Here is an 18780-nt window from a genome sequence, read left to right on the forward strand (position 1 = left end):
GGAATATTATGAGCAACTATATCCATAAATTTGACAATTTAGGTAAAATTTACCAATTCTTTTAAAGATATAATCTGCCAAAACCCACAAAAGAAGAAATGGACTATCTGAATAAGACTATATCTATTAAGAAATTGAATCAGTAATTTATAACCTTCCAAAACAGAAAGCAGTAGGCTCATATGGGTTCAGCTAGTGAATTCTACCAAACATTTTAAGTGAGAAATTATACCAGTTCTCTACAACCTCTTCTAGAAGTTAGAAGCAGAGAGACTATAACTCATTGTATGAGGGCAACATTACCCTACACCAAAGTCAGAAAAAGACACTACAAGAAAACTACAGACCAATATATCTCATGAACATAAACACAAAAATCTTTAACCAAATATTAACAGATTGACTTAAAAATGTATAAAGAGAATTTATACACTTCAATCAAGTGGAATTTATCCCAGGTATACAAAGCTGGTTCAACATTTAAAAACCTATTAATGTTTACCATCGCATCAACAAAAGAAAAATCACATGATCATATCAACAGATGCAGAAAAAGCATCTGACAAAATTCCATATCCATTCATGTTAAAAACTATTAGCAAACAAGGAATTGATGGGAACTTCTTCAACTTGATAAAGAACATCTACAGAAAACTCAGATATCATACTTAATGGTGAAAAACTAGAAGCTTCCCTACTAAGATCAAGAACAAGGCAAAGATGTCCCTTATCAACCCTCTTTTAAACATTGTAGTAGAAGTTCTAACTAATGCAATAAGATAAAAAAAGCAAATGAAAGTATACAGATTGGAAAGAAAGAAATAAAACTTTGTTTACAGATGACATGATTGTTTATGTAGAAAATTAGAATCAAAAAATTCCTCTAGCTAATAATCAATTACAGCAAGATTGCAGGACACAGGATTAACGTACAAAAGTCAATTGCTTTTCTGTATAGCAGCAGTGAAAAGAGGAATTTTAAATTAAAAACATATTACATTAGCACCCCTCAAAGTGAAATTTTTAGGTATAAATCTAACAATATGTATAAGATCTATAGAAGAAAACTACAGACTTAATGACAGAAATCAAAAAGAAATTAATAAATAGGGAGTCCATGTTCATAAACAGAAAGGCTCAATATTGTCACAATGTCAGTTCTACATAAATTGACCTACAGACTCAAGGCCATTCCAATCAAAAAACCAGCAAGTTATTTTGTGGATACTGACAAACTGGTTCTAAAGTTTATATGGAGAGGCGAAAGACCCAGAATAGCCAACTCAGTATTGAAGGAGAGTAAAGTCAAACAATTGACACTATCTGACTTCAAAAGTTATTATAAATCTACAATAATTAAGACAATGTGTGTGTATATGTTTAGTCACTGAGTCATGTCCAGCTCTTTGTGACCCCATGAACTGTTGCTCCTCTATCCATGAGAGTCTCCAGGCAAGAATACTGGAGTGGGTAGCCATTGTCTTCTCTAGAGGAGCTTCCTGACTCAGAGATCAAACCCGGGTCTCCTGCACTGCAGGCATATTCTTTACCATCTGAGCCACCTGGGAAGCCCAATTAACACAATATAGTTTGGCAAAAAAAGAAATATAAATCAATAAAACAGGATAAAGAACTCAGAAATAGACTGACACAGAATAGTCAACTGATCTTCGAAAAAGAAGCAAAAACAATACAATGGGAAAAACTCTTTTTGACAAATGGTGCTTAGGCAGTTGGATATCCACATGTCAAAAAAAGAAAACATCTAGACACAGAGCTTACACCCTAAACAAAAGTTAACTCAAAATAGATCATAGATCTAAATGTAAAACATAAAACTTTTACACTCCCAGATGATAACAAAAAAGAAAACCTACACGACCTTAGGTATGGTAAGACTTTTTAGATACAACACCAAAAGCAAAAATCCATGAAATAAATAATTGATGAGCTAGATTTCATTAAAACTAAAACTTCAATAAAACTTGTGCTGTGAGAAAGATAATGTCAGAGAATGAGAAGACAAGCCGTAGACTGGGAGAAAATATTTGTAAAAAAAATTATATCTGATAAAGGATTGTTATACAAAATATACAAAGTACTCTTAAAATTCAACAATAAACAAAAAACCCAATGTAAAATGGGACAAGACATCTTAAACAAAGAAGATATATAGATCTAACATAAGCAAATGAAAACATGTTCAACATTATATGTCAATAGGAAACTGCAAATTAAAACAACAACGAGATACTGCTACACACTTTTTGTTTGTTGATGTTTAGTCGCTAAGTAGTGTCCAACTCTCTTGCAACCCCATGGGCTGCAGCCCGCCAGGCTCCTCCTGGATTTCCCAGGCAAGAATACTGGAGTGGATTGCCATTTCCTTCTCGAGGGGATCTTCCCCACCCAGGGATTGAACCCATGTCTCCTGCATTGGCAGGTGAGTTCTTTACCACTGAGCCATCAGGGAAGCCCCTTCACACTTATTAGAATAACCAAAATCCAAAACACTGGCGATACCAAATGCTGGCAGGGATTTGGAGCCATAGGAGCGCTCATACATTGCTGGCAGGAATGCAAAATGGTATAGCCACTTTCAAAGACAGGTTGCCAATTGCTTAAAAAGTAAACATACTTTTACACTCCTTGGTGTTTATCCAAATGAATTGAAAACTGATGTTAACACAAAAAACTTGCATACAGATTTTTTTTAATAGAAGCTTTATTCATACTTGCCAAAGCTTTCAAGCCGTCAAGATGTCCTTTAGTAGATGAGTGAATAAATAAATTGTATTGCATGCAGACAATGGAATATTATGCAGTGATAAAAAGAAAGGAGCTGCCAAGTCATGAAAAGACATGGAGAAAACTTAAATGCATATCACTAAGTGAAAGAAGCCAATCTGTAAAGGCTGCATACTGTGTGATTACAACCATATGACATTCTGGAAAAGGCAAAACTATGGAGACAGTAAAAAGATTAGTGGTTTTCAGAGGCTTGGGGAAGGAGGAGTTTATAGGCAGAGCACAGAGGATTTGTGATGGGGGTGGTGGGGGTGGTGCGGGTGGTCAGTGAAACCATTCTACATTATACCACACTGGTGGACATGTCATTATACATTTGTCCAAATCCAGAGAACATACAACAGAGTGAACCCGAGTGTAAACCATGTACTTGGGGTGATAACGATGTGTCAGTGTAGGTTTTAACAAATGTACCATTCTGGTGTGTGAGGGCAACAGTAGGATATATGGAGCATGGGGTATAAGGGAAGTCTTTACTTTCCACTAAAATTTTCTGTGACCTTAAAATGCTCTAAAAATATAGTTTATATTTTTAAACTATACTTTAAAAATAGGCATGTGAGGTGAAGGTAAGACAAATTAGATTCTTGTGTATAACATCGCTTTAGGAAATTTGTATACACACTGGTGACTGCATAGTTCTAAACAAGAAACATCACAACTCATTCAATAAACAAACTTCTCATTCTACAAATTTATGAATGTTTTTAAAATACAGAGAATAGTAAAGTTCCATGTCACACTATTATTGGGAAAAAAAACCAGGTATCATTTCTAATATACCTTGGAATTTTGTTAGGAATGTCTATACCTGTCAAAATAAATTAATACATTTTGAGCAGACAAAGTTCTTAGTTTTTAATGTTATCTTCCTTGGGGCATATTTGGATGTCTAAAATTTGGAACTGAAGCAGAACTCCTTGTCATTCATAAGTTTCTGCTGTAATTTATTTGAGTGGCACTACTCTTTTTCTCTTTTCCCTGAAGCAAAAATAATATCGTGATGCTCAGTTTGACTGCTCAGGCTGATTGACATTGAGTAAATTGTCTCTGAGTAAGATGAAAATGTAAATCTTTTTTTGAAGAAAATAGCAATGTAAAAGCTCTGTGTTTCTTTTTTTCTTTTAAATTGCTATTTGCAGAAACACCATCCTAAATCATATTTTTTTCTCCGCCTGTCACAAAAGAATCCATTAGCTTGGTCCTCATGTCAGAATCTTAATCCAGCCCAGACTGACTATATAAATTGACCACTGAACAGGAAGCCTGCAGCTTTTTATAAACTCAATGAAGACTCTGTCCTTATGTCATATCATCAAAATTGGTGGAATCATAGTTCTGCCATTTTACCAATCTTGTATTATGCCCACCAAAGAGCACAATGAGCCACCACCTATACCCATGACCCAGTGTCATCAATTATCAACCCACGGTCAATCTCGTTTCATCTATATTCTCACCCACTCCTCCCATTTCCCATATTTTTTCATAGAAATCCCAGATATCATATCATTTCACCCATAAATATTTCAGTATTAGCTCTAAAAGATAAAGACTCCTTTTTCAGAAACATGAATATAATACAATTATCACAGCTAAAAGTAATTAACTATAATTTCATAGCATCATAAATCTTCAGTTAATGCTTGAATTTCTAAATGATTCATAACAATATACATATATAATGTATATTATGGCTTATTTGAATCAAGATCAAAAAAAGGTTGCGCACACTGTAATTAGTGGATAGATCTCCTAAAGTCTGTTTTCCTCTCTAGGTTTCCCTCTTCCTTGCCCCTTGTCATTTTTAAAAATTTTATTTGTTGATGCAAATGTGTTGTTTGTCCTGTAGTTTCCTACAGTCTGGGCTTTTTGATTGTATCCCCATAACACACTGAAAATGTGTTAAGCTAAGCTAAGCTAAGCTAAGTCGCTTCAGTCGTGTGTGACCGCATAGATGGCAGCCCATCAGGCTCCACCATCCCTGGGATTCTCCAGGCAAGAATACTGCAGTGGGTTGCCATTTCCTTCTCCAATGCATGAAAGTGAAAAGTGAAAGTGAAGTCGCTCAGTCATGTCCGACTCTTAGCGACCCCATGGACCGCAGCCTACTGGGCTCCTCCGTCCATGGGATTTTCCAGGCAAGAGTACTTCAGTGGGTTGCCATTGCCCTCTCCGGAAAATGTGTTACTCTATTCTTTTTATTTCTCATAAAATTAACATTTTCATTTTTAAAAAGTTAGAGTCAGAGACCTGATCCAAATCATAGATTTTTATTTTTTTTAGAAAGACCATTTCATTTTCTCACTATTTGCAAGTTAGAAGCCATATGATTGATGCATTAATGAATCAATTGATTCATTACAGGCTTCTTCATACCTGGGATATTTCTATTAAGAAATAATTTCTTGCTATCTTTACTAAAATAACCACAACAAAGTGACTATGGCATTCTGTATATTAAGAGAAGTAACCATTCAGGTAAAAACAGTTTTGATCCATACTAACTAGTACCACTGATTAAAGAGAAAGATGATAAATAGGGTCTTTCTCATTTAGGGAGAAGCTAATGCATTAGAAACATAAATGTACCTTGTATTTATATTAAGGATTCAATATATATGGAGGTTGCTATAAATGATGAAAGGAAGCAGGTTAATCTATCCTTTAAGGTATTCAAAAAAGCCTTTCCAAATACTATTAGAGTTTCACAGGTATTTTATAGAAAAAAAAATAAATGGAAATCACAGTTTTGCATCCATCCATAACTCAGGCTCTGTGAAAAAAGTTTCTATATCTAGATACCACTGTGAGAAAGGAGTGCTTCACTCACAGGATAACTCCAAAGTATTGCCTCCAGTTGTCTCAAGTCAATGGAAATCTGTCAATGACAAGGAGAATGGGATTGCAGTAGAGCAGGTCAGATCTATTTTCTTGAAAGTGCCCTATACATGGCAACAGGGACCCTATCCATCCAACAGATAGATAATTATCCATTTTAAGTCTCATCAGAATCCTGAAATGAACCAACACCTAAATGAGAGTGAACAGCCTAATTTCTGAGTACCCTTTTGGTATTTCCGTATCTTTTTATAAATGTATCAGTAACTGTCATACACACTAAAATGGGATAGTAGATCTCAAGGAAATACTTTGGGTTCACAAAGGAGAAGTATGACCAGGGGAAAGAGAAGAGTCCATGGAAATGGAGGAGCATAATTGGAGGGGAAGTTTCAGTTATTCATTCAACAGTTATTTATTGAATGTCCACCTCCTCTGCACCTTGACATTATCTCATGGTAGACTCAGTTAAATCTGGTTTCAAATTCCAGATCAACCCTATTGAACTATTATGTGGCCCTAGACAAGATACTACACCTCTGAGCCTTGGTTTTTCCATTAGCCAACTGTAGACACTAACATCCACCTAAAGAGATTTTTCAAGTTAAATAGGAAAAGACCATATAAAATGCCTAATGTGGTCTCAGGCAGATAAGCAGAACTCCATGAAAGCTCACCTTTCCTGACCCAAAAGCTTCACTTTTCTCCATGGAGAAGGAGAAGAGAGAGATGAAAGAAGGCAGAACAGAAGACTTGAGATTAAGGATGTTAAAGGGTTGCTGCAGGCAAGGGGAAATAAGCAGATAGGCACAAGTAAAATGATTGTCTAAAGGCTCAGTTATGATTCCCTCCTGCCCCAAGGCCACACATAGATTCGGATAGTCTGTTTTTAGGTATTTGGCCAGAGAGGTGAAAGATGGAACTTTTCCCAGGTTGGTTCAATTTGCTATAAGGCTAGATAATTTTGCCAAATTGAAGAGACTAGAATAGTGAATCGGAGAAGGCACCCCACTCCAGTACTCTTGCCTGGAAAATCCCATGGATGGAGGAGTCTGGTGGGCTGCAGTCCATGGGGTCACTAAGAGTCAGACACAACTGAGTGACTTCACTTTCACTTTTCACTTTCATGCATTGGAGAAGGAAATGGCAACCCACTCCAGTGTTCTTGCCTGGAGAATCCCAGGGACAGGGGAGCCTCATGGGCTGCTGTCTATGGGTCGCATAGAGTCGGACACGACTGAAGCGACTTAGCAGCAGAATAGTGAATTGGAATTTCTCAATTGACTGAAAGTGTTCCCATTCATGTTTGATGGAGAGAGTAATGGCAGGTAGAGGGAGGCTAAGGCAAGTAAGGAGAATCAGCTCAAATGTGAGATTCACCACTAAGGGACAGAAGGAATGCTGCTCTTGCCCAATGGGAGATGAGTTACCAAATTTGAGAACAATAAACACCTTTGCTCTTTCCCACACCCTACCCTTGTTATTTGGCTTTACAAGCATCCTCACAACATGAGATTATAAATTTGGTTTATCTCTTTCTTAGCCCTGCTGCTGCTGCTAAGTCACTTCAGTCGTATCCGACTCTGTGTGACCCCATAGACGGCAGCCCACCAGGCTTCCCTGTCCCTGGGATTCTCCAGGCAAGAACACTGGAGTGGGTTGCCATTTCCTTCTCCAATGCATCAAAGTGAAAAGTGAAAATGAATTCACTCAGTCGTGTCCGATCCTAGCGACCCCATGGACTGGAGCCCACCAGGCTCCTCCGTCCATGGGATTTTCCAGGCGAGAGTACTGGAGTGGGGTGCCATTGCCTTCTCTGTTTCTTAGCTCAGTCTCCCCTTATTATACCACTTCACTGCTTCTTTGGGGCTGAGACTCTAAAACTTAGGTCAAATGTTCCATTAAGTTAACCATTTTAGAATACCAATAAAACCCCGGCAGTACTTTTTATCTTCATAGCAGTTCGCAAACATATCCTTCTTCACTAATGAAGAAAAGTTGAATATCTAGTGTCTAAAACCAAAGCTATTTAATCACTGTCTGATGTGGAAAAGTAAGACAAAATGCAAGACCAACAAAAAAGTATATTGCATTTTAAACTTGCTGATTTGAGCTTTTAAAAATTCTTTGAACACTCAGGCAGAACTTGTGCCACAAAAATCCCAGATTTTGTAATGAAAACAGTCAAGATAAAAATAGAAGCAACATCTTAGAAATGGTTTTAGCCCTTTATATCTCTCACAGGGCTTCTTAATACATTATTTTATTTTTATGAAAATCCATAAGAAGAAAAGGACTTATTGCCCCCCAGTTTTAGACACAGTCTTTTGTGTTTAATTAACCGGTTTGAGGTTTGAGTTACTAAATATTTGTGCTGGGACTAGAACCCCAGACTTTAGGCCCCAAGTCAAAGGCTGCTGAGAAGGAAGGATGGAGGAGTCAGGTGACAGTGTATGTTTGTCCTGCTCTTTCAACTAGAGCAATTCTCTCCATAGACATATTAAGTTTTTGGCTTCTACGTGGATTTCCACAATTCAGTTTTCATTAGAATTTCATTGCACAGAGCAGGCAGCATCTCCACTATTGTTCATGACTCAGCTAAACTGCGAGCTGCATTCCCAAATTACACTCAACAGGCCTCCACTGCTCCATTCACAGCAGGGGCAGTATGCTATACTCTGTCCCCGGCCTGGCCCCCCACCCTCCATCCTGAACACTAACTAGTTCCTCCGGCCAGTGGAGTCAACTGATGGCCTTTATATGGACCAACTCTCTCCCTTGACTTCAGTTTCTTCTACTTGTCATACAGTTATGTCTACTTGTTTATGACTGGTCATTTTCACCTTTGTGGGTTTCTTTGACCACCACCATGTGTACATACGTAAGACTATGAGCTTCCTGCAGGTGCCTAACACAGGTGTGCACCCGGGTGTGACTGAAGCATAAACACTCATGCTTCAGCTTCCTTGCTCTTTCTCCTCTTTCACAAACACCTTCCCATTTCTCTAGGAGGCGCTCTTTGTACATCTTCCTCTGTCTTCTTCCTTCTCATTCCACTTTTCATTATCCCTCTGTTTAGTCTTTTTATTAGTGTGCACATGTGTGCTAAGTCGCTTCAGTCGTCTCCGACTCTGCGACCCCATAGACTATAACCCATCAGGCTTCTCTGTCCATGGGATTTCCCAGGCAAGAATATTGGAGTGGGTTGCCATTCCATTCTCCAGGGGATCTTCCCAACCTAGGGATCAAACCCTTTATCTCCTGTGTCTCCGGCACTGCAAGCGGATTCGTTATTGCTGAGCCACTGGAGAAGCCCTTCTATCAGCATAAGACAACACAAACATGGCTGGCAAGGATAATGCCAATTACCCTGAATCTACAGAAATTGAAGCCATTACTTCTGAAGGGAAATTCAGCAAGACAAATATCTAGTACCAAGTAACTATACTTTTAAAAGTGCCTTTAGCTCAAGAACCACCACAAGTCTTCATATGCTTCATCTATAATCATTTACTTTTTTACAAGCACCCCTTGAAAACTCTTTTCTCCTTTTAACATCCTCCAAAATGCAGCTCAAATGTCTCTACCTGCAAATACTTTACTGATGTCCTGAGGCAGACTCCATCACCCTATCTGAGGTCTCCCCACAGAAATTTTAACGCACACCGTTACGCTATGCACTTCACACAGTATGTCTGCTACAATTAATCCTTTATTTGTGTCTCACACTCAACTATAAGAGTTGGGTTTTGTTCGGTCCTTCTATCTCAATCAGCTAATAATATACAGCCTAGTCTGGTATTCTCAGGTGGCTCAGTCAGTAAAGAATCCACCTGTGATGCAGGAGACATGGGTTCAATCCCTGGATTGGGAAGATCCTTTGGAGAAGGAAATGGCAGCCCACTCCAGTATTCTTGCCTGAGAAATCCCATGGACAGAGGAGCCTGGCAGACTATAGTCCATGGGGTCACAAGAGTGACTTAGTGACTAAACACCACTGGTATGTAGATATAGGTAAACAATTTTGTTGTTGTTGCCGAATGTTGATTTAGTTCATTGAATGATCACTCCGGATTCAAGAAAAAATAAAAGCCTCATTTTTACTCAGTTTTTGTAAGGGATTTTCTACTATTCACTGAAATTTGAAGTGTATTTTTCAGCTATGAAAAATATGAGTTGTATACATTTGATGACAAACTTGAGAATCTTAACATAGAAATTATTTTTATGGGAAAATATACTTCATTTTCCAGTATATTCAAACATACACAGAAGACTAAAATGGGGCTTGGCCATAACAAGGTGGTTTTTCCCTAATGTCTGCTCCCACTGCCGCCCCCAGAATTTCACCCCACTTGGAATATACTTCATTCTCCCATAGTGAGGTTCTCTGCTGTGTACCACACACACTGCCTGACTCCATCATCGATGTGTTTTTTCCTGTTGAATCAATTTCTCAGAGGATCGGCACCATGAATTTTTCATTGCTTATTTTTCATAGTAGTGTTTGAAAGCACAGTGTACAGGGTAGCTGCTCAATAAATTGTGAGCTAAGATTTCTTCTGCACAGTTAAAAAGCTCAATAATTCAAAGTAGAAGCATGTTGGTATTTGATGAGATATGAGGGATATTTTCGGTCCCACCTTGGAACAGCACCGGATTGCCCATCATTTGCTATCTGAGCTCAAAATGCCCAAATTTCAGGCTCCGTAGTCTCTCTTCTCTCACTTTTCGATCTGCTATTCTTTTCTCCAGAGATGAAGAGAAACGAGATGATCATGCCGCTAAAGCATCCTTTTTCATCTTTATTGTTCTTGTCTAGGTGCTTCATTACAAGATGTCAATTACCCAACACTCTAAAGAGCTGTCTTACAAGCACAAAATGTTCTCGTGGTCTGGTAGTACAGTGTTGTTTTCTGCTTTTAGGCTACAGTGGTGGCTGCGTTGTCATGCGAGGGAGGAGTCACCCTGGCCGCTGGGAAGTGAGGGACTGTAGGCACTTTAAGGCGATGTCCCTGTGCAAGCAACCAGTGGAAAATCGGGAGAAAACCAAGCAAGAAGAGGGATGGCCCTTTCACCCCTGCTATTTGGATTGGGAGTCAGAGCCTGGCCTGGCCAGTTGCTTCAAGGTAATGTGGAAGTTACATGGGCATTCTCAATGGAACCAACATTATTTCAACTTTGTCCGTGTATCCTGAATTCCTTTATTCCAGAACAGTGCCTGGCAGACAGCAGACAATTAATATTTGTTGGCTGTCTCCATCCCCTCAGTTATATTCCAAGATAATTTTTAGGTCAAAATGTTGACAGATCCTGGTGACACTGAGGCCTCCTCATGAGGACTGATATTAAGGCTCCAGTCAATATTATTCTTATTGCCTACAAATGGACAAGGCAGACACTCACTGGGTATGGAAATGGTACAATTCCATATTGTCTGTAAGCCAATGAATAAAGTCCTTATTATGGAATAATGCCATTCTGCTGCCAAGAATAGCTTTGGCAGCTTTTGATGATCAAAAGTTTATGTATATATATTTTGTGTGAAGAAATGTCTTTTTGCAAATCACCTTCAGATTCTAGATTTAAGTCAGTGTCTCTTATTTTCTCAGAAATATATTTTTGAAATATATTTGGTGGCTTTATCTTTGGTTCATCATATAAATAGAGATTTCTAAAATGCTGGGAGAAAGTTCTCTGGCACAGGGGCACATGAAGAGCAGAATGGAGACAGCCTCTGTGTCTAGAAATATTGCAGTCTCATAAATGGCTTGTGAATGCACTCAATTTACATGTACACATGTCTAATCCTACATTAAATTCATGGAATAATGGGCCCAGGAGTAACCTCACAGAGCTATAAGTTAGACCTTGGAAATGAGTAAACTGCAGCATGCAGTGAGTTGGGGTGATTCACCCAAGATCACAATTATTTATTGACAGAGTTAGAATAAATTCCTGGTCTTGGAACTAACAGTCCAGTGCTTTTTCTACTACACATTACCCTGATACGTCAGCAAATATATGGTGTGTTTGATAGGCATAGCGGTAGGACTTATGAATTTAAAGTGATTTGAAAAAAGGTTCCCAGAGGAGGTGAGTTTTGACATATAATTTAAAAGACGGAAAGGCTGTGCTGTAGTCCGTGGGGCTGGGAAGGTCATTCATTCTGGTCTCAGCAAATTAGAGCCTGGTGAAGCCTGGCTGCAGGGTGCCCGCCTGGCATTGGAGACTTAAGCATAGCATCAGGCAGTTAAAAATGAGGAAGGTATAGAGGTCTGGGATCTGAAGCTCTGGGTCGTTGGTTCCTCACACTTGACCTTAAATAAAGTCAAAAGCATACTTTCCATTTGACTGACTTCTTCATGCCACTGTGAGAACAGCTGCGAAACAACAATTTAGGTATAGCCAAGACCCAAAGAGCCTAGAAATATAGGTGGCACTAGTGGTAAAGAACCTGCCTGCCAATGCAGGAGACATGAGAGATGCAGGCTTGATCCCTGGGTCAGGAAGATCCCCTGAAGGAGAGTATGGCAACCCACTCCAGTGTTCTTGCCTGGAGAATCCCATGGACAGAGGAGCCTGGTGAGCTATGGTCCATGGGGTCACAAGGAGTTGGACATGACTGAGCATAAAAAGAGCACACAAGATTCAAAGACCCCAGACATATACCTGCTTTAGGTTTCAGGTCTCATTTCTCATGTCTTCCCCTGAGTCAGCCACGGAATACTGGGTCTAATCCTAGCTCTGCTAGTCTGTGGCTGTGTTGACCTGAAATTTGTTGACTTGAAATTTGTAAATTTCTCTTAGCCTGACTCTCCTCATTTCTTGACAAACATTTTACTAAGGGACAAGCATATGCCAGTCATAGGATACTGGAGTGGGTTGCCATTTCCTTCTCCAATAGGATATTTAGGAGGGGGACAAAAAGAACTCTTCTGGAGGAAAAGAGTCTTCATCATATCCTCCTCATGTCTTTGTTTTGAGAATAAAAAAATAGTTTTTAGAAAAGTAGATACATTTTAGTTCAATAAATGTTATTTCTCCCTTCTCGGTCAATATAATACAACAATTATATTCCTGTAATCCTTTTGTCCAGAATTAAACAGCCTTATGTTATTTATGACTGTGTCAACCTTCTTCCCTTTCTCTATACAGGTATTTCATAGTGAAAAAGTCCTGATGAAAAGAACATGGAGACAAGCTGAAGAATTTTGTGAAGAATTTGGAGCTCATCTTGCAAGCTTTGCCCATATTGAGGAAGAGAATTTTGTGAATGAGCTTTTACATTCAAAATTTAATCGGTAAATACTTGTTAATTTTGAAAAATTTCAGTCAAATATTTTGTTTCCCAGTGATGACTTCTTAGTGATGAGTATTCCAAATATTTGGAGTGTTTGGGATATTCAAAACCTCAAGTGTTTAAGTTTAAAGCCAACAAGCAACTAGTTGTGAGAGAAAAATACATACTTATCATTTTATATTTATATTGCACTAAGTTCTCATTCCATAAAACAATGAACAAAGTGATGACTGTTTTGATACTTGAAATCTTTTCTGTGTGCCTCATAACAGAATTTTAGAGTTTTTCTTCCAAGTTCAGAAATTATCTAGCCCAGTGATTTTCCAAGTGTTATCTGAGCATCTGGAGGGTCCTGAACCCCCAGAGCAGGAGAGGTCAAGAGGGCAGTCAGTTTCTTGTTCGCTGACTTGAGTCACCGGAGTAGGTCCAACCGACCTACTCCTTCACCTCCAGGTGTTTTGTATACAGAAGGGATCCATGTGATATTTTGTTTGGAAAAAAGAAAGTCTCACTAATTTTTTAAAAATTCCAATCCAACCTTCTAATTTTACATTTGAGGAAACAGGCATTTACTTGTTTGCATCCATCTTGCAAGTTTACAGAATCTTCAATTCTGTGAAGTTAGAAAATCAATCAAACTTAAATTTGAAGAAACATAGAGATCTTGTGCTACCTCCAGTCCAGTATGGGAATTTCTTCTACCAAATGCCTATGGCCATCTACTGTCTACATAATTCTTTTCAGTTTCAAGGTGCTCCTTACTGGGGATATAATCCATTCCATTGTTGGAGACTAGTTTCAAAGATCAACTTTGTAGGAAGCCAGAGCAATACAGATCAAGTCTACTCAATTTTCAAATATTTGAAGACAGCCATCATGTCTTTTTAGCGAGCCTTCTCATTCCTTGGCTTCTTACTGTAGAATGTTCTTGTCAGTTAGCATGTATTTTGGGAATGTCTTCTGTGAAAGGGACACTACTATATGCATGAAAGTGAAAGCGACAGTCACTCAGTCATGTCTGACTCTTTGTGACCCCATGGGCTGTAGCCTGCCAGGCTCCTCTGTCCATGGGATTCTGCAGGCAAGAATATTGGAGTGAGTTGCCATGCCCTCCTCCAGGGGAATCTTCCCAACCCAGGGATCGAACCCAGTCTCCTGCACTGCAGGTGGATTCTTTACCATCTGAGCCACCAGAGATGCATGGGTGGCTGGAAAATGCAACAGATGTGACACAAAATCCTACCCCTGAGGATGTTGTGGTCTAAGGGGAGGAGGGGTGGCACACTTTCATACGTTTATTTTAACACAAACAAATATAATACTGAGTACTGTGTTTCAAGCTCTGGAAATCTGAAGTCTCAATGAAACACTTATCGGAATCTCTGAGAAAATCCAGAACTACTTTTTGAGGAAAATCCTGGCCTACCCCATAAATTTCCTTTAGGACCCTCCCCTGAGAAGGTTAATATGTAATACCATCAAATTATTCACCTCTAACATCTATAAAAATGACCTTAAAGGTGGTAGTATCTCCCAATGTGTGTCTCATGGAGTACTCCAGGGAAAATAGGGGGATTTTGTGGTCAAATATGTTTGCAAAACAAGGTCCTATCTTGGAAATTTGCCATATACATTAGTATTGTAAAGGCTTCTAGAAGGAAGCACTTTATTTGACCACAAAACTGTTTTTTTTTTTTTTGACACCACTTATCTAAAATCCCATAGAACTGATCGGCCCTGCAGGAAATGCTGGCCTGAGACCATGGTTCCCAAACTTGGCTGATTCTCACACTCACTTGGGAAACTTGATAACAAGGAGCCCTCTGGTCTCATCCCAGGGCTGCTGAGTCAGATTCTCTGAGGCTGAGGAAAAGTTCAAGAAGCTTCCTGTTTTATTGGATTGCTAGTCAGGTATGGGGCCTCAGATCCAAGGGAGATGTCATCATCTCCACTGTTATAAGTTGTAACTTGGCTTCATGACCTCAGTTCAGTCAGTTCAGCTCATTCACTCAGTCGTGTCCGAATTTTTGCAACCCCATGGACTGCAGCATGGCAGGCCTCCCTGTCCATCACCAATTCCTGGAGTTTACTCAAACTCATGTCCATTGAGTCGGTGATGCCATCCAACCATCTCATCCTCTGTTGTCCCCTTCTCCTCCTGCCTTCAATCTTTCCCAGCATCAGGGTCTTTTCCAATGAGTCAGTTCTTCACATCAGGTAGCCAAAGTTTTGGAGTTTCAGCTTCAGCATCAGTCCTTCCAATGAATGTTCAGGACTTATTTCCTTTAGGATGGACTGGTTGGATCTCCTTACTGTCCAAGGGATTCTCAAGAGTCTTCTCCAACACCACAGTTCAAAAGCATCAATTCTTCAGCACTCAGCTTTCTTTATAGTCCAACTCTCACATCCATACATGACTACTGGAAAAACCATAGCTTTGACTAGACAGACCTTTGTTGGCAAAGTCTCTGCTTTTTAATATGCTGTCTAGGTTGGTCATAACTTTTCGGTCATAACTTTTCTTCCAAGGAGCAAGCATCTTTTAATTTCATGGCTGCAATCACCATCTGCAGTGATTTTGGAGCCCAAGAAAATAAAGTCTGCCACTGTTTCCACTGTTTCCCTATCTATTTGCCATGAAGTGATGGGACCAGATGCCATGATCTTAGTTTCTGAATGTTGAGTATTATGCCAACTTTTTCACTCTCCTCTTTCACTTTCATCAAGAGGCTCTTTAGTTCCTCTTCACTCTCTGCCACAAGAGTGGTATCATCTGCATATCTAAAGTTACTGATATTTGTCTCAGCAATCTTGATTCCAGCTTGTGCTTCATCCAGCCCAGCATTTCTCCTGATGTACTCTGCATATAAGTTAAATAAGCAGGGTGACAGTATACAGCCTTGATGTACCCCTTTCCCTATTTGGAACCAATGTGTTGTTTCATGTCCAGTTCTAACTGCTGCTTCCTGACCTGCATACAGGTTTCTCAAGAGGCAAGTCAGTTGATCTGGTATTCCCATCTCTTTAAGAATTTTCCAGAGTTTGTTGTGGTCCACACAATCAAAGGCTCAGCCCCTTGTAAAGCATCCTTTCATACTTGTGTATTGTAAGGTCTGCCCTATGAAACAATACTTGCAAACTGTCTCACAGAATTCAGTGTCAAGTATCTATCAAATTATTGATGTTCAGCACCTAATCACAAAAGCTATATAATGTATATTCTACTCTTTGTCCAAGACTGCCAAGGAGTTCAGCCAAGTGTCATGCTTAATTATACCAAATAAACCAATTCTCATTGTTAGCATAGTGCTTCTTCTTCTTCTTATGACACTGTTTTTCTATTTTTATTTTTATTATATACTACTACTAAGTCGCTTCAGTCGTGTCCGACTCTGTGCAACTCCATGGACTGCAGCCTACCAGGCCTCTCCGTCCATGGGATTCTCCAGGCAAGAACACTGGAGTGGGTTGCCATTTCCTTCTCCAATGCATAAAAGTGGAAAGTGAAAGTGAAGTCGCTCAGTCGTGTCCGACTCCTAGCGACCCCATGGACTGCAGCCTACCAGGCTCCTCCATCCATGGTATTTTCCGGGCAACTATACTGGAGTGGGGTGCCATTGCCTTCTCCCTTTTTATCATATAGTAACTAGTTAAAATTATACAACTTTAGGAAATTGTTGGAGAGAAAATAAATACCAGTCCATATTCTAGGAGTGAGTATATGGCAGGAAAAATGTAGACCTCTGAATTCAGTGAGAAAAAGAATAAAAACTTCTCAACACAGGGAGAGTGATGTAGGTCTTCAGCCTGGTCACTGAGATGAATCTACCTAGCTTAAGCTTAAGGCAGCATTCTCACCTTCTCACAACCTTAAATGTAAGTTATAATCATGGCAGTGGCCAATGGGTCTCAGTGATGCTAGAATTTTCTAAGTCATATTTTACGTTCATTTGTATCATTCAAGAAAAAGAGCTCAAACATCTGAGAAGGAGATACTTCACAATAGGTTTGCTTCTGTGCATTAAGGAAAATAAAGCATCTGTCATGATTTCTCAATCCTTTAAATCTTTAATTCTTCAAAATTATCCTCAGAAAATTATCTTAGTGAGATGGTTCATTGTGCTATTAGCCTTTATTGCTTGATGTATTGAATACTCTGTGGTTTAACATATTGGTCCATCACCTAATAGGAGGGAAGATGGTTCTCTGTGGGGCTTCTCATGAAGTCTAACCAGTGGTAATAGCTGAAGTTAATCTACCATGCCTCAGACTGATTCACTGTGGAATGATTTACACTGGGATACAGTTGGAGGAACCAAACCTGCTGTAAACCTTTTATTAAATGGTGATGGTGGTGATTAACCCTCAGAGAGTACCTGAATATTTGACAAAAGAACAACAAACATAGAAAAGTAACATAAATATGCAGTAAAGTAGTGAATAAATAGGGAAAAGTAGGGAAAAGATGTTCCCAAATTTCTTACCAACTCACTTTCATGTATTCTTGTCCTAATTGAAAGGTGTTGCCATTCCTAACGACCATGAGAAAGCCATGTTCTCAATATGGACAGACTTTTCTCCCAGCTGCCCATCCCCAATGAGTACACCATACAAACCAAGAGAGGTAGGAAGTGAGATTAGTCCTTGCTCAGTTCACTTTATAGCTCTGGTTCTGCTTACAGGAAATGGTCAATAAATGCTTGCTCACTTGATCAGTTCTGCTAGTCATGTCAGCTGTTTCCTGCATAACTAAATACTTAAAGACTTTTTGAACCTGTTACATAATATTGTGAATTCAATGCGAAGGGCCAAGTTTTAGTTTCTTCTCTTCACAGGACAGAAGAAAGGCAGTTCTGGATTGGATTTAATAAAAGAAACCCACTGAATGCTGGTTCTTGGGAATGGTCTGATGGAACTCCTGTAAGTCTTTCCAAGCTGGAGAAAAGGAGATGAATTTAAAGCAGGTGGCCCTGGAACCACTTGGTAAACCATCCAAGAGAACCTAGAAAGAACAGCCATGTTCCCTATGACTCAGACCTAAATCAAAAACTGCCCCAGACTTTGGTATCAAAAGAGTCATTTCAGCAAGGTCTTGAGAAAGCTTTGCTAGCCAGATAGTTCCAAAGCTAGCTATAAATCTCATCCTAAAAGGAAATAAAAATCTCTGAAAAAGGCCTGAAAACCATCTCCCATGTGAAGAATCTCCAGCAGAGAAGCAACTATTCTTTAAAATAATACCATGCTTCCTTTGCCCTACCCTCCCTCTCCTGCACAGCACCTGATCATGTGAGGGTGAGACCCTTGTCTATGTCACAGTGAAAAGAAATATCTTCAGTTTCTCTCACTTTAAAAGAACAGAAATGCCAGGTTTAGGTTTAAGAAGCTGCACCTCCTTCTCAGTCAAAGAAAATTATTTGGGAGGAAAAAAAATTATTATTTCTCATTCAGCCTCACATGTGTAAAAACCTCATGAAGGAAAGAAGGAACTCACAATTACATTTTTTTTCAGGCACAGTGAGGATTTCTGAGATCTTCCTCATGATAGGGGAAAAAAAAAAAAAAACAGAAGCAGTAACCCAGATTAAAATGAGATCCATCTGAAGGCACAAGAAAAATCAAATTATTTAGTTTCACCAGTGAACTGGGGTTAGCAACAGCCTGCAGTGAGCATTTAATACAGCTCTTATTCACTGAGCCCCAGTTAAGTTCTGAGCACTGAGCCGAGTGCAACCCTGCATGATCTCTTTTCATCACTATAGTGATTCCACATAGTGGATATTAAAATGATTAAGTAGTTTGCCTAAAATAATACATAAGAGAGACAGCAT

The 18780-nt window shown here is 39.2% G+C and overlaps 1 protein-coding gene across 1 annotated transcript in view; it reads left to right on the forward strand.

Moving 5' to 3' along the window:
- Positions 1 to 18780, forward strand: part of PLA2R1 (phospholipase A2 receptor 1) — a 133494-nt gene that overhangs the window by 74176 nt on the left and 40538 nt on the right. The window contains 3 exon segments of the mRNA NM_175051.1: positions 10576 to 10778; positions 12808 to 12953; positions 17788 to 17872. Coding sequence (NP_778221.1) covers positions 10576 to 10778; positions 12808 to 12953; positions 17788 to 17872 — 434 coding nt within the window.

This window comes from Bos taurus, chromosome 2 (genome assembly GCF_002263795.3).
Source record: "Bos taurus isolate L1 Dominette 01449 registration number 42190680 breed Hereford chromosome 2, ARS-UCD2.0, whole genome shotgun sequence".
Taxonomy (NCBI): domain Eukaryota; kingdom Metazoa; phylum Chordata; class Mammalia; order Artiodactyla; family Bovidae; genus Bos; species Bos taurus.